General features: G+C 32.5%; 1 protein-coding gene across 8 annotated transcripts in view; it reads right to left on the reverse strand.

Moving 5' to 3' along the window:
• LOC148603917 (RNA-binding motif, single-stranded-interacting protein 3-like) overlaps window positions 1-21657 on the reverse strand; it is a 152915-nt gene extending 131258 nt beyond the window's left edge. For 6 of the 8 annotated variants that reach the window (XM_088553422.1, XM_088553420.1, XM_088553418.1 and 3 more), the window contains exons 1-2: window positions 21000-21657; window positions 3378-3548 (exon numbers count right to left, since the gene is read on the reverse strand). In XM_088553422.1, the coding sequence (XP_088409548.1) occupies window positions 3378-3548; window positions 21000-21098 (270 nt within the window). In that variant the 5' untranslated portion in view covers window positions 21099-21657. Of the gene's footprint in view, window positions 1-3377; window positions 3549-7362; window positions 7397-16361; window positions 16523-20999 lie in introns of those variants that run through there. The other 2 variants (XM_088553416.1, XM_088553424.1) reach the window with 2 other exon arrangements.
• Window positions 21658-25896: the final 4239 nt, after the last annotated feature.

The raw sequence follows: 25896 nt of genomic DNA on the forward strand, positions 1-25896 counted from the left end.
TATTTCAAACTATATTCAGACAAGAAATAAGTCACAACTAATTGCAATTTTTCAACCTTTACAAATATTTTACCATCAATTAAACAAAAACATATAATAAAGATGATCATTAACCTACATGTCAAAATTTGTTGACACACCTGATCCCAGACAACTTTACTAGAGTCTGACCTACTGATCTACAGGCTGTCCACCTGACTACAGGTAATTCTATCCAGACTGGATATAAATTTCTCTCTTTCAAAGAAAGGTTCTTTTTATCATTTTGTTAAGAAGTACTAAAACTGTTCAGGAAGAGCCAAAGAAAGAGCATTAAAACAAGCCTAGTTATAAAATATGTGATACCCCTAAAATGATTGACTGAAGAGCAACCTACTTTTCACTCTTTAGTTGGCATACCTCCAAAATGGTCAGAGTGGAGAAACACTCTCTGACGCATGTGGGTCTGGGGTAGACCAGAGCTCCAACACAGCAGCCCAGTCACAACTAGGGCAAACTCAGACCAAATCATTCAGTCAGATATCCCAAAGGGTGAGCTCTGCCACCAACATATGTTGGTTTTTACTTAAAACCTCAAATCATCAAGTTATTTATTTCACTGACCTACAACTATATACAAGTGCGTTCCAGATCACATCCAGGTTGATGTACATTTACTTCTGAAATCAGCCCTTACTATTTGTTTACACTGACATCTTAGTTCCAGGAATTTTTTACTTGATGAACAAAAATTATACCTGAAATTTTTATTGTCATTAATATTTAAACAGTTGTGCAAATAAATCTTTAACATTAACATGTGTCTAAAAATAGATATCATATCCATAATATAAAATAATTATCAAAAAGTTTGTCCTGTATGTTTTGACTTTATATCTGGGTCATGAAATGCACTGTTAAACTTTAAACTGTTGTGTACCAGGACGACCAAAAACCATTACTAACATGATAAAACCCTGCCTATTTGACTTGTAAGACAAATCCTGAATAATAATCTGTGACACACCAATATGTTAACTATTAATTTTTTAAAATCTAGATTTTTTCGTACCCAGGCAAAAACTTGTTCATGATGACACAATCCAGACTCACCATGTGACAAACAGACATACAGATATGCAAATTAAGGAACAGAGGATCCATATTAAAGTTGGATCAAAACTACAGCATAGAAAATTAAAGTCATTAAAGAGACTACTACTGCAATTAAAATTCCATGTCACAACAAACAGTGAAATTTAATTTTCATAAATTCTACTTTTTTAATTCAAACAAATCACTCACTCATTCTAAGTGGGGAAAACATTATTTAACAGGCATCATTAAATTCCGATTTATTACTTTGCTCTATAGACTCAAATAAAACATTTGAACAATCTATACACATTACAACCATATAAAAATATGTCATACCTACAGATTTATCTACATAAATTTTACAAGTTTTACAAAGAGAATACATTACCATTATGACCCCCCACTGTCAAGACTTTCAGGTATAAAATCTGTGTAAGGGTGGAGGCAATCATATATATATATTCTGTTATCACTCAGAGGGGTACGAATTACATAAAATATTAATATCATTTTCAAAACCTTTTCCTCATGACACAGTGGTATGAGTTACATAAAATAACATAAATATCTCATTTCAAAACATTTTCATTTCATCATGAAAAAGATAATGCTTCAAGTAATCAGATGTAGACACTTACAAGTCTGTTTTAGAATCATGCAGAAGAGATAATAGTTACTATTCTAAATGTTGTATTGTAAAAACCAGGATATTTATATTCATATCCTGAACTATTCTCGTAAATCTGATTATGCTTTTAATGTTCTTAAAATTTCTATCAATTTTACAATCATTTTATGTTTCAACAGAAGAATTTGCTTTGATGTAAATGTGCTATACACCACTCTCCCAGCTATAATACATGTCTGTTTTAATCATCTTGGTAAAGATTCTCAGTATGAACATAAATTCTTTTTTCAATGTCACAAGTTCAAGATCTTGATGCTAGTGATACAAATTTATATTCAGACACAAATCCAGAAAATTGGTAAAGGGGGTTCCAGGCTAAATATCTTCTTTTTTTTTTGCCTAAATTTTGCAAAATTGTTTTTCCAACAAAAGGGGATAATCCAACCCCTGGAACTGTTCAATACAACCTAGACCCACCACTGAAATTTGTCTTTTTCTATATTTCTTGAAGACCTTCTTAGTACCAAACCATGTTTTTATTTATATCTATTATTTAGCAAAAGTTCACTTGTTTCAACTTCCTGAAATTAATTTTAAAAATCTAATATATTTTCTCTATATAAGATTTGACAAGATAAACCTTAAAATACTAAACTTATTTATGAGAGAAAATTAATCTAAAAACATAAAGCTAATAAATAAATAATCATATCAGATAAAATAGATAGCTATTTATCTTGCTAACAGATAGCTTCTGTGAAAAATTCAAAACTGCACAAAGGGAGATTATTCTAAATCAATATTCAAAACTTTTTCAACCAACTGCATTCATGAAATAGTATTATATCTTCCAAGGTTCATACCAAAATATCATGGAAATCTGGATCAAGTCCATAAATTACATAGGTCACTGTGAAACTTTTAGAAAAGAAGACCTTTTCATCTTCTATGAAGATTTTGCTCACTATGTCTTATAACTTATGATAATTAGGCCTAGTGATTCTCATACAACCTTCACAAAAAAATATGGCGCTGTGGGAGGACTTTCTGTTTTATTTTTTACCAGATATTTGCTAGCCTAATTTTAGCAATTTGAAGTATAGACATGTTCTACATCCATAGCCACATCAGTTTCAGAGAAGTAACATCAATTTAGTTACCAAGAATTGATAAATTTGTGTGTGATAGTATCACAAGACTAGAAAATGACTAAAAAAAATCCTGATTTTGAAAATTCATGTCGCAATCTTTTATACTTTGGTCAATTTTTTAGGGGAAGGAATGAGAATCTACTAATTAATTTTATTTGGCCTAATAGACAACAAAATCTTTTACAGGTCTCAAAAAAAATACTAATTCTACATCATACAAATCTTCAACGTGACATCAATCTGTCAACACTACACTGAAAAATAATAATTTCTCCCTTCCAGTTTGGTCAAAGACAGAAATGGCTGAATGTCGTTCATGTAGATGTCTGATAGGCCTGTAATCGAATCCCATGGGACCTGTACCTGATATTGGATACCAAATATCAAGAGGCTGCAATTAGTAGTTGCTGAGAAAATTGTTAGGTAAATAAACTGTCACAAAAAGAAATATTGTGACACGGCCAGATATTTATAAATCCATATAAAATTACAAGCATTTCTACAGTTCTTAGGAAACCTACCTGTACTTGAGCATAGCTGCCATATGCAGCCGGGTTAGGCTGGGGGTAACGTAGTCCTCCTTGGTAATAATTCTGTGATTGATGCCATCCATAGGACTGGTTCCCCGATATACCAGTTGGTGTTGCCGCTGGTGACATGCCACTCCTTTTTTGGTTGTAATTAGGTCTGGACTGAAAGATATGATGACTAAATAATGATATCATGATGAGAAACAATAAATGTAAAGTAGAATTGGGATTGATTTCAGCAAAGGGCCGATCTGGTAAGGTCCTGAGGACATGGGGACCTACTGGTAAGGTTCTCAGGGCATGGGGATCTATTTGGTTAGGTCCTGACGCCATGTGGACCTATCTGGTTAGGTCCTGAGGGCATAGGTATTTATTTGGTTAGGTCCTAAGGGCATAGGGATCTATTTGGTAAGATCCTGAGGGTATAGGACCTATTTGGTTAGGTTCTGAGGGTATGGGGATCTATTTGGTCAGGTCCTGAGAGTATGGGGATCTATTTGGTTAGGTCCTGAGGCCATAGGAATCTATTTGGTTTGATCCTGAGGGCATGGGGATCTATTTGGTTAACTCCTGAGAGTGTGGGGATCAATTTGGTTAGGTCCTGAGGCCACTTGGACCTATTTGGCTAGGTCCTGAGGGGATGGATATCTATTTGGTAAGGTCGTGAGGGCATGGGGACCTACCGGTAAGGTACTGAGGGCATGGATATCAATTTGGTAAGGTCCTGAGGGCATGGATATCTATTTGGTAAGGTTCTGAATGCATAGGGCTTTTTTTGGTAAGATCATGAGGGCATAGGGACCTACTGGTAAGGTCATGAGGGCATGGATATCAATTTGGTAAAGTCCTGAGGGCATGGTTATCTATTTGGTAAGGGCCTGAGGGCATGGATATCTATTTGGTAAAGTCCTGAATGCATAGGGCATTATCTGTTAAGGTCATGAGGGCATAGGGACCTACTGGTAAGGTACTGAGGGCATTGATATCAATTTGGTAAGATCCTGAGGGCATACAGAATTATATGGCAAAGTCATGATGGCATGGAGACCTACTGGTAAGGTACTGTGGGCACTGATATCAATTTGGTAAGGTCCTGAGGGCATGGGTATCTATTTGGTAAGGGCCTGAGGCCATGGGGACATACTGGTAAGGGCCTGAGGCCATGGGGACATACTGGTAAGGTACTGACGACATTGATTTCAATTTGGTAAGGTCCTGAGGGCATGAATATCTATTTGGTAAGGTCCTGAGTCCATGGGGACCTACTGGTTAGGTACTAAGGACATGGATATCTATCTGGTAAGGTCCTGAGGGCATACAGAATTATTTGATAAGGTCGTGAGGGCATGGCGACCTACTGGTAAGGTACTGTGTACATGGATATCAATTTGGTAAGGTACACAGGACATGGGTATCTATTTAGTAAGGTCCTCAAGCTGTTGATTACAATCAGTATAACTATAGGATTGGATGGTGTAGTAGTTAACACCTATCGGATGGCTCCAATAACAAACAGGATTTGTACCCATTTCTCCTAAAGTTGTAAAAAACACAAATTTATTTCCTTTTAGGGGAAGCATGCACTATTTCCCCAAGGTTTACAGAGTGGAAATTGTATAAGACATGGAAATAATTTTTCCTCAGTAATTTTATTATTTTTTACAGAGAAGAATACACATGAAATATAACACAAAAATAAAAACAAAAGTCCTGAAGTTGCTCTAAGATATCAACATTATTATTGTTATATAATTCATTTTGGTTGTTCACTTCCCATCGTAAGATCAGTTATTTCCTAACTTGGTACTGTGACATCATTAACTGATACATCTGCAGTTGCAATTCAAATAATTCCAAACTAAATAGACTTTGATGAAGGGACAAATCTTAAACTTTAATCAATTAGAAATTAATAATAATAATAATAATAATACGGCTTGTTTTTAATTTTTGACCAAGTTATGCTTGCATAACCAACTTTGGAGCAGTTTACACAGTTCACGAAACAAAAGTTGGCTATTTCTCAAATTGGTTACTTCCCATAATCTGGTCATTCTTCAGCTAAAAAATGTGTCAAACAGTAAATCGATTTAAAGGTAGTTGAATTATTTTCCCTCAGAAAATAGTTCTCAAAACCATTAACAAGCCCCTGCAACCTCAAAATAGGAGTTTTTAATAATGACGAGCTCTATACCTGTATCTATACCTGTATCTATACCTGTATCACTGTGTAAATAATTTGTAATATAAACTGAAGGATGGATAAACTGACTAAAACCTTGTGTAAAGGATGGATAAACTGACTAAAACCTTGTATAAAGGATGGATAAACTGACTAAAACCTTGTATAAAGGATGGATAAACTGACTAAAACCTTGTGTAAAGGATGGATAAACTGACTAAAACCTTGTATAAAGGATGGATAAACTGACTAAAACCTTGTATAAAGGATGGATAAACTGACTAAAACCTTGTATAAAGGATAGATAAACTGACTAAAACCTTGTATAAAGGATGGATAAACTGACTAAAACCTTGTATAAAGGATGGATAAACTGACTAAAACCTTGTATAAAGGATAGATAAACTGACTAAAACCTTGTATAAAGGATGGATAAACTGACTAAAACCTTGTATAAAGGATAGATAAATTGACTAAACCTTGTGTAAAGGATGGATAAACTGACTAAAACCTTGTGTAAAGGATAGATAAACTGACTAAAACCTTGTATAAAGGATGGATAAACTGACTAAAACCTTGTATAAAGGATAGATAAACTGACTAAAACCTTGTATAAAGGATGGATAAACTGACTAAAACCTTGTATAAAGGATGGATAAACTGACTAAAACCTTGTATAAAGGATAGATAAACTGACTAAAACCTTGTATAAAGGATGGATAAACTGACTAAAACCTTGTATAAAGGATGGATAAACTGACTAAAACCTTGTATAAAGGATAGATAAACTGACTAAAACCTTGTATAAAGGATGGATAAACTGACTAAAACCTTGTATAAAGGATAGATAAATTGACTAAACCTTGTGTAAAGGATGGATAAACTGACTAAAACCTTGTGTAAAGGATGGATAAACTGACTAAAACCTTGTGTAAAGGATGGATAAACTGACTAAAACCTTGTATAAAGGATGGATAAACTGACTAAAACCTTGTATAAAGGATGGATAAATTGACTAAAACCTTGTATAAAGGATGGATAAACTGACTAAAACCTTGTATAAAGGATGGATAAACTGACTAAAACCTTGTGTAAAGGATGGATAAACTGACTAAAACCTTGTGTAAAGGATGGATAAACTGACTAAAACCTTGTGTAAAGGATGGATAAACTGACTAAAACCTTGTATAAAGGATGGATAAACTGACTAAAACCTTGTATAAAACCTAATTAGAAACTGCTGCTCCAATTAACAATGAACAAATCCTCATCAATGATCAACAGCAGCTTGTTAGTTAAAGACGAAGCTAAATTTACTTTTAAAAAGTCTTCATTATGAACTATATACAGTAAGCATGCAATTCTTCCAACTTTCACAATATTCCATGAAATACTGCAAAATAAAACAATGGACTAATATTGACCTGCAGAGGACAACTTATCCATACAGTAGTATGAAACAATATATCAAGATACACGTAACTTACATATCTATTTAAAAGTAAAACGAATCTCCAGCTTAACTCTCCAGCTACCTACAAACAGTCTTTAAGATGAACCAGCTACTTACTTTAGAAAGGATCCTAGGCCCAGATTCATAAAAATTCCAAATTTTCGTTCAAGTCTTTCTTAGCTCATATCCTAATAATCAGATCCATGATTTTAGGTAAAACTCATGTTTTTTAAGGAAATTTTCAATCTTAGACTTTTTTATGAAACCTGGGTATAATTATAAATGCCTTACATCAACATTTTTGAAAACACAGTCCATCAACTCTGAAATGAAATCTATACCTTATCCACATGCGAATCTGTATATCCCCCTGAGACAATAGAGACTTATGCCTACCTGAAGAGGAGTAAGACTGCTATCATTTCATTACTGATCTAATTTTAGGCCAAACAAAGTTAAATCTTAGTGTCACATATTTTTAAAAGCTAATGAAACAAACAGTGACAGATACATTTCTCTTACAGTAAATAAAATAGTCATTCTACCGGGTTTAATACAAAAATGTATAAAAAATTAATGTATTATAATTCGAAGATTTTTTTCCTTCTTTGTCAGCTTCTGAACAGCCATGGCTAAATGCAAGCCTAAAATCAAAATTACTCCAGTACATCTCTTATATTTGAAGTTAGGCACATTATTTACCAGTATTACCTATAAACAATGGATGTTTATAGAAATTTAACATAAACCAAAGCCATGTTAGTTTATTAAAGAGCTATGTTCTCTTAATTTTTTTGTGTGAAAACATTACTCATATAACATACAATGTTAATCTCACTAGAGACCTTCACACATAGAAATAGAAAACAAATACAATGTACTACAAATAATACAATGTACTACAACATAATGTACTACAAATAATACACAATGTACTACAAATAATAGTGTACTACAAATAATACAATGTACTACAATACAATGTACTACAAATAATACACAATGTACTACAAATAATACAGTGTACTACAAATAATACAATGTACTACAAATAATACACAATGTACTACAAATAATACAGTGTACTACAAATAATTCAGTGTACTACATTTATATAAATACATGAAAATGGTACCACTGTTGTATAATTTTAAAAAATGCTTCTGATTACAGATAAGGCTTCTGAAACACTAAAAATAATTGCCATTTTTATCAGTCAAATCCTAAAAAAAAATTTAATGAAATTTGTTCAGTATAATAGAAAAGTGAAATAATAGTTAAAGTTATCTTGCATCATCTGTTGCTTTATATAATTAACTTAGCTTGGCCTGATTCACATCACAAGATGTGCATGTCATTTCTATAATAGAGAGATATAAGAAAGATATATACATTCAATTGATATTCATGGTCACAAACGGAGACAATTGTCTGTCACAGGTGTGACCAGATGCAGAAAATATAGCTGATCACCACAAACAACAGTCCAACAACACCCTCAATTACAAATTCAATTGAATTTTGAAGTAGCCGGAGTTGAGCGAAACAGTAAATCGTGGAGTTACGATTTAAAATCAATGATAATTCCTTTATGATTTATATTCTCTATATAGTTAGGTAATCTATTTTACCAAGGATCTGTCATAAAGCGAAAGGCTTTAAAGTCCTAAAAAATCAATGTTGTACTTGTAAAATAAGAATATATAGCCATAATCACAAAACATAGTAATTTTTTACATATTACAGCATGTTTTTTATGTGTTATGGATTAGGTTAGATAGAAAATGTCGTGAGGCGGAATCTTCTTAAGTAACCAGATGAAAGAAATACAGCTTATCTTCATGGGGGAAATTTTCACAATTAAGTATCATAACAACTTAAGTGCTTACACCTTTAACCTTGCATTGTTATTTTTTAATGCACGTTTGGAAGACTGAACTGTGCTAAAATTGAAAGACTTGCAGACATCAATTATCTCACTAGTTATATGTAGCACAATAATACCATGTATGCAATTTAATTTACTTAACTTTTAAAATGATGATTTTTAGTATTTTATTGTTTTAGTTTTTTTTGGGGGAGTTTTTTTAATTATTTATGCCCAGATCAATACCATGAGTTTCATACCAAACCCTGTAATTATTTCATAGAAATTTGACTGTAGATGAAAATTTCGACAATAAATAAGTTCTTCTATTTTTTGGGGGGGAAAAATCAATATCATCTAATACCAAAAAATGACAGTCTACTTAGCAACTACAACCAATATGATACTGTAACATATATTGTTATTCATCGTTGGACTAGAAAAACTGTGAGCAGTGCTCACTAAATTGATACCCCCACTTCCCTATTTGCTAAAATGCTCATTTTGACCTCCAAATAGATTTATATCAAAATCCTAACATATGAATGTGTACAGTGTCACACATTTAATAAATATTCAGTGAAAGTTTCATTAAATTCCATTCAGTGGTGTAAGAAGAGTAACAGATACATAAGTGAAGGAAGGTAGGACAGATGGACACCCCTTCCATCATATACCTGAACCCCCTAGGAAGAGGGGGATATCATAAAACAGTAACAACTGGTCATTGTCACTAATACCCCCAGCATGTTAAACCCTGTGTATTTGGGGATGGTGACTTTGCACTTTTGACAAACAATTTGCTGCCATTTCTAAAATACCCAACTCAGAAGAGCAATCACTATTATTTTTTTTGACAACACAATAACACAATATGACTAATTCTTGACACTTTACACTTCCCTATATGATATTAAGTTATTAAACAGCTGTCATTTCTCTATTTTTTTTTCAAACACAAATCCTGAAAAAATGCACATCTCCTGGTGGTTATATTAAATTCCACAAAGTTTCATTACAATGCTGCAAGCTGCATGGAAAATAGCACGGACAGACGGACAGACAGACAGACAGGGTGAAACCTATATACGCCCAAAAACTTTGCAGGGGATATAATTATTTGAACCTGCCCAGAATCAGATCTAAGACCATCAAAGAATACACCATATTCTTGCTTTAAACTGACAAGGCAAACACAGAAAACCTGTCAGAACCAGACACACCACAAACTTGAAATATATGTCTTACAAAAGTCTATAGCAAGTAAATCAAACACTTGTACAAATCAAAAACCTGTATACATAGAACACATGTCTTCACAAACCTGTATACTTAGAACATCTGTCTACACAAAACCTGTATAAAAAGAACACTTGTCTACACAAAACCTGTATACCTGGAACACCTGTCTACACAAAACCTGTATACACAAAAAAATCTGTATACATAAAAACCTGTTTTCACTAAAAAACCTCTCCAGACCAAATAATCTTTACATTTACTATACTGACCTTGGGTTTGGAATATAAGTTTTCATCATGTTGTAATTTACCCAAGAAATAAGAAAATGAGTATGAATAAATGCACGAACTTTGGTATACTCTTACAGTTAAGTCCTTCAACTGTGTTTTAAAAATCACAATATTTTTCAACAAATACAACTATCATTGATGTTTTTTGTTTATATGAAAGATGCAAAACATGAGGCAACATAAGTGTATTTTAAAAATCACACGATTTTTTTAACAATTCAACTATTACTGATGTTTGATGTTATGAAAGATACAAAAAATAGGGCATAAATGGAACATTAAGTGATATTGTACCATGTATGAAAAAAAAAGGGTGGCAAAATGTTCAAAATAGCCTACCTCGAAAACTACACTTTGGATTTTACTGAAAATTCCACTTTACCAGTATTTTATGGTACGAAATAACTGTGCAAAATTTCCAAAAATTTCATTAATCACTTTTCAAGCTTTTATCTAGAAACTGTCAGGGGATGGACAGACAAGCAACTTTTTGAAGGGTATCACATAACACCTCGTCATTCTGTGAGGCAGGGTACAAAAAGGGGTGTCAGTCCATTTTTGTTGTAAATTTTAGTGTAACTGCAAACCATATGGAGATACACAAAAACATACAATTGTACCATCTTACTTTATATATGTAGTAATAACAAAATTACTCAAGGTAATGGTCAAAAAGTAAAGTCTGTATAACAAATGACAATATCAAGGCAAAAACCGGAGAGTTGGAAACCTCCACAATGGTCCTGACTCGCTACAGGCATTCCTAATTGAAATCATGGTTTAACCAGGATTTATAAAATGTTAACTCTCCCACTTCCATTATGATTATACTATATGTAACATCCATTACACAAGTACAGATTTACAAACCATCCATTAATTGTGGGTTGTAAACTTTACCCATATCATAAACTATCACTTCAATGGTATTACAGCTTGGGAGCATAAATATTCACTTAAATAGCTCAAAGTGAGATCCAAATTGTAAAATTACAAATTTAGCCCAATTTGACATCTAGATTAGGAGCACAAATATTCACTTAAAACCACAAGAATTTGACATCTTGATAGCAAGAAAAGCATTTTTTAGCCAAAAAATAGTAAGTAACTAAAATTTGTAAAATTAAAAGCTACAAGTTAAACTTACATGGTGAAGAAAATCTATAAATTCCTATACTTACATAGAACTTACTGTAGATATACCCTCCTAAGTAAACAAACAGCAGTCACAAAATATTGCCTTAACTTTGTTTTTTATCTAGTAGAAGTTAAAAGGTACAGTGTCATAAATACTTATCTATAATACCAGCGTAGATATCGTAAATAATATGTATCCCTGATTATCAAATCTTCGATTACCTCTCAACTGCTTCCGAGGGAGAAATTTACCTCTAAATGTTATATCAACACATGAATGTATCCCATTATCAAAAAGAAACAAGTCCCCAAAGATGTTAGATGGTAAATTGTATGTTTGTTTGGCTTCTAATGACTTCAGCACCCCTTTAATATGTCAAAAATTTAGATTTCATGGTTAAATTATCTTCCTAAATGATTCCACTTCAGGACAATTAAATAAATATAGACTGACTCCTTGAATCATCTTCTTTATAAAAGTACAGGATAGACTTATAATGGCAGATCCCAAAAGAGCTATGGCTGATGAGGAAAATTTCTAATTCATATTGTTTTTTTTTTAGTAGCTTTAAGAACTTTAATATGACATCATAATCTAAATGCTTTGTTGAGTGCAGGTGGATAAAACCAAGAAAATATCAAATAGAGAGGATTTGGTTTACACAGGGTTAATGTGTATTGAGGATCTGGTTTACACCAGGTTTATGTGTATTGAGGATTTGGTTTGCACATGGTTTATGTGTATTGAGGATCTTGTATTGAGGATCTGGTTTACATGGGGCAAATGTGTACTGAGGATCTGGTTTACACCAGGTTTATGTGTATTGAGGATTTGGTTTGCACATGGTTTATGTGTATTGAGGATCTAGTTTACATGGGGCAAATGTGTACTGAGGACCTGGTTTACACAGGGTTTATGTGTATTGAGGATCTGGTTTACACAGGGTTTATGTGTATTGAGAATCTGGTTTATACGGGGTTAATGTGTATTGAAGATCTGGTTTACACAGGGTTAATGTGTATTGAGGATCTGGTTTATACAGGGTTAATGTGTATTGAGGATCTGGTTTACACAGGATTTATGTGTACTGACGAGCTGGTTTACATGGGATTAATGTGTACTGACGATTTGGTTTACACAGGGTTAATATGTATTGAGGATCTGGTTTACATGAGGTTAATTTGTATTAAAGATCTGGTTTACATAGGGTTAAAGTATATTGAAGATCTGGTTTACACAGGGTTTGTGTATTGAGGATCAGGTTTACACTGGATTTATGTATACTTATGTAGTACAATACAGTTAGGTAATTTCTGAAAATTTGGTCTCATTTTCTTGAAATAAAGCTTTTTTGATGCAGTCCACACAGAAATTTCTAGTGTTTTGTCATAAAAAAGTGCATATTTTTTAAATCCTTGGTGTGTGGAGGTTCAAGTCATTTAAAATTAATTTAGTGATTATTGTTATAAAATCCAGTAGCCATGGTAACATACTGAAAAAAAATATTACTGAGTTTTAGTACAAATTAGGGGTGCCTTTCCAAAACAAACAGCCAATTACTATGTTTTATAAAATATCAGGCACTTAAACACTACCGCAGGATTAAAGCATGCATGGAGTAGGTGGAAAAAGGGTAAAAATAATTCATTTTCTCACAATTTTAGTTCCAAAAGTTCGTGCAAAATAAGGTATTTTGAAAATCAGCCATCTGATGCTGAGGAGAGAACCTAATACTGCAGGGGACTGAAACGTTACGGATACCATTCTTCCTTTAAATTACACCTGTTTACCATTTCATATATTACATCTGTCTATGTATAAATGCCTAACCACACTTAATATATCCACCAAATTTCAACTTTTAATTTTAGGTTTTACAAAATTTGACGGGGTTACTTGGTGTGCGAAACAGTGCACCTTGATGTAACTGTATAGTGCACTCTTAGGATCTGATTTACACAGGGTTAATGTGTATTGAGGGTCTGGTTTTAAAAGGTTTTATATGTATTGAGGATCTAGTTTACAAGAGATTTATGTGTATTGAGGATCTGGTTTACACAGGGTTTATGTGTATTGAAGATCTGGTTTACACAGGGTTAATGTGTATTGAAGATCTGGTTTACACAGGGTTAATGTGTACTGAGGATCTGGTTTACACAGGGTTAATGTGTATTGAGGATCTGGTTTACATGAGGTTAATTTGTATTAAAGATCTGGTTTACACCAGGTTTATGTGTATTGAAGATCTGGTTTACACAGGGTATATGTGTATTTAGGATCTGGTTTACACAGGGCTAATGTGTACTGGGGATCTGGTTTACACAGTGGTTATGTGTATTGAGGATCTGGTTAACACAGGGTTAATGTGTACTGAGGATCTGGTTTACACAGGGTTTGTGTATATTGAAGATCTGGTTTACACAGGGTTTATGTGTAATGAAAACTGGAATCATACAGACAGACACGGTTAGGGTATGATTTTATACCAGTTGAAAGTGTATTGAGGATCTGGTATAGACAGGTTCCAGATGTACTGAAGATCTGGTTTAGGCAGTTTTCAGATGTACTGAAGATCTGGTTTAGGCAGTTTTCAGATGTACTGAAGATCTTGTTTAGACAGGTTTTAGATGTACTGTTGAACTGGATTTATGATTTGATAAAGACAGGTTTCAGATACAATGAAAATTTGATTTAGATACATATTCAGATTTTATGTGCATTGAAGGATTCAGTGAAGACAGGTTTTACCATTTTTTTTTGGATGACAACAAAGTCTCCAACTGTTATTTCAAAAAGAAAAATCTTAACTTTGTATAGTCTGCTCTAATAATCATTTCAATAGGTTTCATATCTTAGTTCATTTCTACAAACATAAACTTGGGCCCTTGAAATTATACATTGATTAGGAGATGGAAAGTGCATTACAAGTAAGTATTCAGTTCTATAAAAAAAACTCTTGACTTACAAGTACTGGTACACTTACTTGTCACATGGAAACTAAATCTACTGTCAATTTAACATACAGCTATAAAATATACATCTTTGTCCTATTTATTGATAGTGAAATGGCTCTGTAATACAGGTACATGCAATTACAGTTACTGACAAAAACAATAACTATAGTTAACAGTTGCTACAGAGCTAGAGTCATTTTTAGTTGACCTAAATATTTAAAATCTCTAAATACTACCATATTTTTTGGTCTTTAAACACAATATAACTATGTCTATATAAGATGAAATGTTGGATTATCTCCCCTTTTACATACAGTTACTTTTATATATCTTGTCTTTTATTGTTTGTAATAAGTATTTCTAAAGAATAAGAATGAACTGGCAGAATCTTATAATTACAGCAAGGTATATTTACTGATTCAAAATCTATAAAAACTGAAAATAGGAACAACTTATTATGCAAAGTCAAAATGTCTATCAAATTACAACAACAATAGGTATGGTGAATATGTCAAAGAGACAACAATCCCACCAGGATTAAAAATGTCAGCTCATGGTCACCCATGGGTCTTCAATGAACAATAACGAAACCCTCACACCACAGGGCAGGCTGCAGCTGGCCAAAAAAACAATATTATACACAGGTAAAGTCGTGTTCCTTATAGACTACAGCAAGATAACAGTAAAACAAAAGTGAAACAAGAAATACAGAGGCAAGAAATTCCTGACTTGGACATGTGCAAATAATGTGGTGGGGTTAAGTACTTTGGTGTGATCAAAACAAACTTTGGGTCAATCAGATCTGACCACTTGCGAAAAAGTGCGACTTATTATTGGAAAGCTTCATATCTAATATTGAGTAATATGCCCAGAAAAGCTGATAATTTGTACTTCACCAAACTTAAGGGTATATAACAGAACAAATAAATGTTAAAGATAGAAGACAAACTAGAAATATGGTGAGGAAGCTGACAAAGAGATCCCCTGCGTCAAATGAAGTTAAATATATAACCTGAAAATTCAATTATTTTCCTTTGGAATCTTCCAACAGTAACTTTATTCTTTCATACACATTAACATATGATGCCAAATCTTCCTATAAAGTGTCATCAAAATCCCTTGAATGGTAAAGGAGGAGATAGGCTTACAATGTTTCAGCACGTCAAATCCTCAAGTTAGATTATTTCCCTTTAGAGTCAAGGCAACAGCTTATTACTTTATATAAATATTCATCAGAATCCATTGAGCAGTTTAGAAGTTGCGCTTACAACAAACGTGGAGAACTGTTCAATAGAAGAACAAGGTGATTCCTGATAAAATGTGTTTACCTCAAGAAAACAATAAACTTACTGTCAAAATACTTCATGGATACCAATTTTCATGGATTAGGGAAGAAACACATTTTCATGGATTCTTGAATGCGTGATTTTCATTTCCGTATACACATACACATCAATGAAAATCTCTTTTTTGTAGGAACCAAATCTCATGGTTAGGCCTACCCATGAAAACCACTTGGTAAAAAATTGGTACCCCACGAACAATAGTACTATCACTATTGACAACAGCCTTCAGCAGGGGAGGTAAGCAAGGATCTCATACAAAGGAACAGGGGTGTCAAAATCCTGCAACAACAGTAGTGTCTTGTCATACAGTTCTCAAAACATAGTGTGCTAGAGATGCAAGGTTGAAGGGGGAGGTAAGCAATAAAATAGATACTATTTTTTACTCTTAAGTGCCCTCTTGGGTATCTAAATCTGTCCTTATCTAAAACCCTGAAAATAATGAACTTTGTATTCAAACAGTCCTAGAGATGCAATGAAGAAAGTTGAGCTAAGCAAGAACTTACCCTAAAGAGCCCTCTAGGAGGTCTAAACCTGTCCTTATCTGAAACCCTCAGGCCATTGAATTTTCCTGTTAAATTGTCCACTGACATGATGTTATGATTTCACTTTCTGTACAACACATACAGATTCAACAATACAAAGATTTTCTAGTTAAAACACCCTTGTTTCTTTATGATTAAGGATTGTATGTATACACAATGAGTTATGATTTATCATTTTTAACAATCAGAGATTGATAATGTTATGTAAGGGCCTTTACAGTCCTATCTGTGTAAGGTCCTCTATCTGTACTTTGATTACATTGTTACTTCCTTCACATATTTAATGAGAAAGAAGAAAAAAGAGACAATTACATCGGCTTAAAAATATACAATGTCACAAAAAAGTTTTAAATGTGAAAAAAGAAAAAGTGCTTTTTACTGAATCTAAATTTATTTTTATAAATTTAAATTACTTTTTACATTTACATGTATTTGTTAGAACAAGTATGAAATTTTGGATGTTCTGTTTCTATCACATGTTAAGGGTTCTATACTTAGCAGGGTTTTTTTGGATGTTCTGTTTCTATCACATGTTTAGGGTTCTATACTTAGCAGGGTTTTTTGTTTATTTGGTTGTCTTTTTTTTTTTTATTAGTTTTTTTTTTTTTGGTTAAAAAATATCAGAATGATAGAACACACAAGCTAAATGTATTTAATCAGATACTATGTTAACCTAAAGTCACAGATAAAGGTCAGATATAAAGTATGATTTCACTGTAGATCATAGTATAAAAGTTCAATGATTGACAAATTTCTTATCTGATAAAAATTCCCATTGTGATTAAAATGCTTCTCAGGAAGTCAATCTCATCTTCCTAGAAAAAATTACATGTTCCGCCCTTTTCATTCAAAATTTTAAAAATGTCTTCATAAATCAAACAGGGAAACAACACAAAGCTAACAGTAAAAGGGGCAGTTGTCATGTGAGACTATTCTCACTGATGTTTTACATTCCTAAAAACATCTATTACATGAGACTATTCTCACTGATGTTTTACATTCCAAAAAACATCTGTTATGTGAGACTATTCTTACTGATGTTTTACATTCCAAAAAACATCGGTTATGTGAGACTATTCTCACTGATGTTTTACATTCCAAAAAACATCTCAGTAAGGTTTTCTTAAATATTACAGTCTTTTTCAGACAGAAAATGCACAACTTTACTTCAAATTCTAAAAGGCATCTCTTTCCACTCTCTGTTCATTTATAATAGGATTAAACATAATATTTCTGGGATTTATCAATGTGTAAAATCGGACCATTCTGAAGGACTTTTACGTCAAGTTTGCGAGTGAATAGTCTGATTTCACAAATCCATAAATTCTGGAAAAATATAATTCCAACCCCTAACTATCAGAAATATATTTGATTTTTTTTTTTTTTGTAGGCACTTATTCTGAGAAATTGACACCCAAAATTCACATTGCAAATGGCGGCATTCAACTGACAACATGACATGGTTGTCAATTTCAATACTCAAAGTACTTACAGGCTACTGATAACTGTATTCTTTTAAAAAATGTTTTGAAAAATATACAATGCTGGAAATGAATGGAATAAAGCACATAATACTGTTTTAAGCCTCTAAACTGCTCTACCTTTTGTCAAAGCAATGGTAGAAATGTTGTTTAAGACATGGAATTTACACTGTTGTAATAAACAGCTGTGCTATAAGCCCGTTGCCCTTTTAACTTGTCCTTATGCTTTCAATGAATTTATATGATCAACTAGAAAAACTGTGAATACCCTTCTCCCCCCAAAAAAAAGTAAATAAAAAAATGCACAAAAAATTTGGCACTATCAACTTTAACTAAGTTTGTTGTCTTGATTTTTCCCCCACACATTTCTATATTGTTTGAAACACACTTTTCTGGCAAGGTTACCAAGTACCTTTTATATTCATTAGTTGATCATCATGGTCTGTTTTGAACGATTTTTCAACAAATACAATTTCCTTGGTCATTTTAAAGAGTATAACTTAATAACACAGAAACGTAAAATTTGACAGTTATATAAATCGGAAGGGAGCTTACTTCAATAGATATGAACAATTCACCAAAGTTTCATGAAAGTTAGTGAAAGTGTTTTTGAGTTATTGTGTGAAAACTTGAAATCTCCCTTTCTTTTTAAGTATAAAATTTCATAACACGTAAACGAAAAATGTTAAATTTATAAAAATCCAAAGAGAGCTTATGTCAATAGATATGAACAATTCACCAAAGTTTCATTAAAGTTGGTAAAAGCGTTTTTGAGTTATTGTCTAAAGTGTGGACGACAGACTGATGGACAACGGTATACCATAATACGTCCAGTCTATGACGGGTGTATAAAAACTGTTATTATATTGATGTTGTGAAAGGTGAACAACCAATCATAACGTATGAAAAAGACATATGCTAATTAGATTGAAATTATACATATAGAGAGCTCTGCATTATAAATGTTTTAAGAAAAAAGTGACCATAACTACAAAGTTGTCATAAGAGTAAAACTTACTTTAAATATTTTCTACTTCTACTTTGCTGAGGGAAGAGGCCAGCTTTAGTGATTTTCCAGTGATAAGCAATCCCATCTTGGATCCACCTTTGAAAATTTTTTTTGAAATGGACCACTGAAAGGCAATGAATTGGGAAAGACCCAATAACTGAACTTAACCTCTGGCAGCACAACATAAACTTTAAGATCAGACAGATAACACAGGATGATTGAGGATGAACAATAATTACCATAAACCCCATCTTCCTTATCTTACAGGGTATAAAACGTTAAGTGCAACTATTTTCCTCTTGATTTTTGTTGAAATTAATTAAATTTGCAACTGAAAGCCAGATTTGATCAGTTAGATACAAAATTCGTGAGATAAAACTTGATAGATTAACAGATCAAGGAAATGACCCTGTACTTCTGGGGTCATTCTCAGGGTCAACCACCTGTCTGTACAGGTAATTACAACCAGGTGGCCAGGTAATTAGGTAAAGAAAAACCCAAATATTTACTTTTTCTTCATTTAACACAAAAATATGGCTGATTTTCAGGAATGAACTGTTTGATGGACAGGAAAATTAATCATGTTTTAACAAAAGTCTTTCAAGTTCATTTCTCCCATCTTTTACAGCTGCCACCATTTTAATATAACTTCAACAAAAATGTGAAACTTGAAACAGTAATCTTAAAGTCAAAGTACTCCAGCACTGAGTCAATTGTCATTGAAAGATACTAATCCTAACACTTTTAATACAACTTCAAAAATAACAAAAGACTCAATTCCCATCTTTGATCTGCATTTCATAAAAAAATTATAAAAAAATGAATTATATGATAGATCACTTGGATGCTAGTAATATTCAAGCTGCTTATAGTTATATCCTTTATGATTTAAGGAACACGTCATAAGACTAATATAAACAGATGAAATAGTTAAACTTTCCTGGTTTTTTTTTCTTCTTCATAAAATAATAACAAGTTAATGAAATACTTTTTTGATGCCTGGGAATAAAACACTAAATATTAGAACCTTATTTTTACTTCCTTGTTAATATATATATATAATTTTTATATAGATAGCAGTGATTTACCGAATGTTCCCTGTGTAAAAATTTCCAATAATTCAGACTGTGAAATAAATTCTATAATTTCACTCTGACACTTTTTCCCATTATAACATCACGACACAAATATCAATCCGCCGTTCACAAAATTTTTAATTCATGTTGAAAATATCAATGAATAATGGAGAAAATCTGTATAATAAATAGGATAATGAACTGGTTATCAGGAAAAACAAAAATATGATCACTCGTCCCACGAACACATTAAGATTTAACTTGTGCGCGGAACAAGTTCCACACACTCATTAAATCTAGGCACTCTTCTGCACTCGTGATCATATTTTGGTTATTCACTCTTTCCAATTAATTATCCTATTAATAATTCAGAATACAGATTAAGCATAAATGTTATTTTTGTTGTTTACAAAAAATTCATAGTTTGTCTATATGTTCATGAAGTTCTATTATTTGAACTGAATATTTCATATCTTCCATTAGAAATCTTGATTTCATAATTTGACCTAATACATACAATGATTTTCACACATCCAACAAATATACAATATCCTTCTGTTATGTTAAGTAATGGAGAAGTATTCAGTGCCCCACTTCATCCTACATACCACCAGTCAATGGGTGAATATCAATGTCACTTTCTACTGATGTAACAGATCCAGGATGGGGGGCATAGAGAGACCAATAGGTACAATGAATGAACCCACTTCCAAATAGGTTTATGCTACTTGATGACATTTTAGCCCTTATTTTGTGAAATTGATCAGTACATCCTGAACTTTATGTGAATTTAATATTGTAAACAACTCTGCATTAATTTACCACTGAACAAAAAGGGCTTTTTTCTGCAAAGGATGGAGGGGGACCACCTTGCATATTGTTTAATTAGTGAATGTAAATACATTTTTGAAAGGCAATGGCCACAGACTGCAACATTCACTAAATGCAATGTTTTATATGTACTATCATTATATCATTTATAAAAAAAAAACAACGATAAATATTACTTCCTGCCTTTTTTTTCAAATCTTACCCAATATATATTTTGAACATCATCAGCACAGATCTGATATGATACAGACTGATGGTCCTGTCTAGGATAGGAATACATTACACTATAATTTGTAGCCATGGAATGTGACAATCACTAAAAAATCCACAACAAAATGTTCTTTGTCAATCACTGCAAAATCTCAAGTAATTAAGAGAGTAATAGAAGCCTATATAAAAAATCCCACACTAAATACTTCTAAACAGATCACTAAAAAATTCCCACACAGAATTTAGTTTAGTATAGAGATCTTTTGTCAGTCCATTTTAAGACCATGCACTGTAGTCAATGTTAGGAAGCTAATGTCAGACCAAAGGCTAAATCACCAAATTAAAGGATGAAAGACATTACAATGTACCATCATAACAGATATCTATGGCACCTTAGTCACATTAACATCCCAGGTATAAAGTCTGATTGAAATATTCTAGTAAATTCTAGTAAATTTCATCAATACACAGAAGGAATGTTAAGAAATGTAACTAAATCACAATGTTCCTACATAATTTTTCACTATCATGAAACACGTAAAAAGTAATCCCAAAAAACTTGCGTCGTAATCTAAAATACATTAACATGTAATAAACAGGTAGAACAAATTCCTCTCCACGACATAATGAAGGAAGGTGCACTCTAACGTTTACCATAGGACGAGGTAATTAGATGTGCACCCTTACTTAGATAAGAAAAAAAGGAATTTCGAATTAGACAAGATAATTTGATAAATAAACTATGGTAACTGGGTAAAAGAAAGTTTTCATTTGATTAAGAGCAGAAGTGACTCAGATCGACCTATGCAGAAGACAGAAATAATTGCTACCATTTGATATAACATTTTTGCATTCTTTATGATATCTTTTTATAAATTAAATCAAGATATCACTATCATTACACCTGGTACTTGTTGCTTAGAACTTTCCCTACAAATTACCATCAGATGAAGTATTAATACCATCCTATTTTTTAGCCTGCATGGAAATTACCAGAAGGAAGTCAAGGACACTAGTATTTACCAGTACTTAACTGGTGGTTTCTAGTCAATCATTATTAGTTTTTGTCTCCTACAAATGTTTAATAATAATTGTGATGTAATTTCCCAAATGTATTAGGCCATTCCCACAATACCAGAATGTTTAGGGGACCTTTACAGATCATCCCTAAATCAAAAGCCATCTTGGTTAAATATTCATCAATCCAAAAGACATAAAAAAAATACCAGATAAAAATTGTTAAGGCCGAAATTGAACTTATGTTTTTCCCTATTACCTTATCTACTCATAAAATTAGCCCTATCCTAATAATTTTATTGCCATTCTCAGACAAGATCTTTTTTTAATTTTCAAAGCAAAATTTTTCACTTCTTTGATGACATTTTTACAGAATCATATGAACTTTGAGAAAAAAAATATATTTTCCCTAACTACCTATCTACCAAATGCCAGGAGGTAGAGTCAGCTTAGGAGAAACAAACATTATTTTCAGGGTGGCCTAATGTGTTACTAATATCCAACTCAGCACTGCTACATCAGAGCAATAACATTGTCTGTTTGACTGATTTTTATGGTTAAGTACATGTGTTCCAAGTTTCATGATAATCCTGGGGAAATGGTGTAGGCAAAAACCAATGTGTTCCAAGTTTCTTGATAATCCTGGGGAAATGGTGTAGGCAACAACTAATGTGTTCCAAGTTTCATGATAATACTGGGGAAATGGTGTATGCAAAAACCAAACTATGTTTACATTTCACCTCCATCCCACTGCAAACATAAGTCTGTCCACATTCACTAAACTAGTTAGACCCGACTGCAAACATAAATCTGTCCACATTCATGAAACTAGTTAGACTCCACCGCAAACACAAGTCTGTCCACATTCATTAAACTAGTTAGACCCCACCGTAAGCACATGCCTGTCTACATTCATAGAACTAGTTAGACCCCACAATAAGCCTGTCCACAATCACTTAACTAGTTAGACCCCACAATAAGCCTGTCCACATTCATAGAACTAGTTAGACCCCACAATAAGCCTGTCCACATTCATAGAACTAGTTAGACCCCACCATAAGCCTGTCCACATTCATAGAACTAGTTAGACCCCACAATAAGCCTGTCCACATTCATAGAACTAGTTAGACCCCACAATAAGCCTGTCCACATTCATAGAACTAGTTAGACCCCACAATAAGCCTGTCCACATTTAGATGTTGATCATTTATGTGTCTTCATGTCGTTATTTGACTTTTACAGTGTCATTGTTCTGTAACAATGGACTTAATTACATTTGTTGGGGCCTTTCAGAGCTTACTTGGAGGTCTGTTTACACTAATTAAGGACATTTTGGTGACCTCTGCATTTACTATTTTTATAAAGGTTATATCAAGGTGTATTTGTTGCCTTTGTTCCTTTTTCTATAGTGTCTATCTTTAATTTTACAAGTAGACACTTTTAATTAAAGTATAGAAATTTACAGTAAAGATATATTTACTCTCATGATTAACTTCAAATAGCAATATGAACAACTCACTTAAGTGTAATTATTCAATGCTATTTCTATGCACATATCATTCCCCTATAAAAGATAAAACATTTATTTTTAGTTCTATGAAGCTATAAATTATTAATATCCAACCATTTATCTGTAAAAATATTCAGTAACTTCTTTATTTTTTCAATAAATCAGATTCCATGATGTTAAAATAGAACAAGAAACACCCACTACATGTATCACCTCAAACAGAATAATTCTAAATCAGATTGGTTACATATCTGTTCTCTTTAGTGATATTCAAATCAATTAAACTAATTTAGAAATGAAATCAAGAAGTAAATTTATAGAGGAAATTTTGTTATGTAGTGTCTAAGAAAACTTGAACCAAATCCAAAGATCATTACAGGAGGGCAAACACAAAAAATAAAACTGATTTTGAACTCCCTTAACCCCCAATATTTTACAAAACTGCCATTGTGACATTCCATTACAAAACCACTAATTGTTTGTGACATCAGCTTTGCCCTATTTAGCTATGTGACTTATTGCCATCACTTGGCATCTGTTGTCGTGGTCTGTCGTTAACAATTCTTCAAAAAGTAAAAAATTTCATCTAACTCTGCTGCACCAAAAGATGATCCTGAAAATTTATTTCTTTCTCCCATAAATTAAATTTGTATATTAACTGCTTAACTTTTTGGCTTAAAAAAGGCCATTTGAACAGCTATACTTGAATTCTCTGTACCAATTTGTCAATATGGCACATCTATAAGGTTTTGGGCTGGGAACTTTATTTCAAATTACGCTGTAAGTTTAAAAGACATATGAAACATTCAAATACAATAATAAACAGGTCATCGAACTTTCATACACTATGTATAAAAGTCAACTAAAGCATGTGTGCTTCCCAAAGTTATCACCATGTAATTTAATTTCAGATGTAACACGGTTTCTGATTGGATAAAAAATGTCAATTATCATCTCATAGACCAAATTTTGTAATGACTGTGACATCATCAAACTTTTTTAATAATTTACTCACTAAATGTTATACTAAAATCAAATGATAAGGAATGACTGTTATATTTATTCAGTCTATTTGAAATAACCTCAATGCCCGTAGTGCACACTTTAAGACTATCTGCTACCCAGGTTATTTAGTGTGCTCCACATGATTGAGGTTATTTCTTCATAGACCAAAACAATATAACAGTTATTTCTTAATTAAACTTATCAAAATATACTGTCAGAAACAATCACTATTTCTTATTAAATACTTATACATGTAGTTACACACAGTTATACATGTAGTTACACACAAGTAGTTACACAGTTACACATGTAGTTATACACATAGTTACACAGGTAGTTACACACAGTTATACATGTAGTTACACATGTAGTTATACACGTAGTTAGATTCTAAGGTAAATAGAGAATTACTACAAATCCATCATAGATAAATTTTTATGTTATCAAACCAATGAACAATATGCAAATGAAGACTGTAAAAGCAAAATACATCCATTGATTCCAGTACTTGCAGATTTAGTCTAATATTCTTAAAATAATTTGACCTTGAAGATGAGACTAATAAAGCTCAATTAATGAAGATGCAAGCTAAATGTGCACCTTCAAAGAAATTGATCTGCATGTCCTGACATACATACTTCAATCAGCCATCTGGCTGATGTGTATATTTCAATTGGAAGCCAAGACAATAAGGACTTCCAGAAAAACTCAAAATAAATATAGTTTGATACAATTTTATTCATTTCCCCATAATATATATAAGCAAAATCGTACAAAAATATTATAAGATCCTGAAATCGTCTACAATTATTTAGACAGTAGATCTGTTGGAGGGATTCAGTTTAATCCTCACCCTTTAAATGTATGTACTGACTATGTAAATAAACATAGACCATCTGACGATCATTTCAGTATTTTTTTTTTTTACAGTTTTCAAGGTATTTGTTCTGAACAAAGAAACTTGCCAAATCAACTAAATAACACTGAGAAACCATCTCTGAGGACCCCACCATAGTCTAAATGAAGTGAAATATGAACATTTGGAGAACAAAAATTTTAGCTGATCTAAACCTGCATGCCTAATACCAAATGCATACACCGAAAGACAACAAAGTGACAGCCCAGACAGGATTTGTTACGGATCGACACACAGATGGACAGACTGATAACTATAAAGTGTACACCAAAAAGGGGCCTTAATAACTGAATAAAATACTGAAGGTACAAACAAGGGGAATTATTTAAAAAGATCTTGATGGAAAACTATTTCACTCTATATCAGAAGTCTGAAATATAAAATTGTTTTGATTTTACACTGATAACCCAAAAGTCTAACAGTATCCTCATTATAGTCATA

This window comes from Perna viridis, chromosome 11, assembly GCF_037379345.1.
Source record: "Perna viridis isolate PV_CMFRI_1.1 ecotype Kerala chromosome 11, ASM3737934v1, whole genome shotgun sequence".
NCBI lineage: Eukaryota > Metazoa > Mollusca > Bivalvia > Mytilida > Mytilidae > Perna > Perna viridis.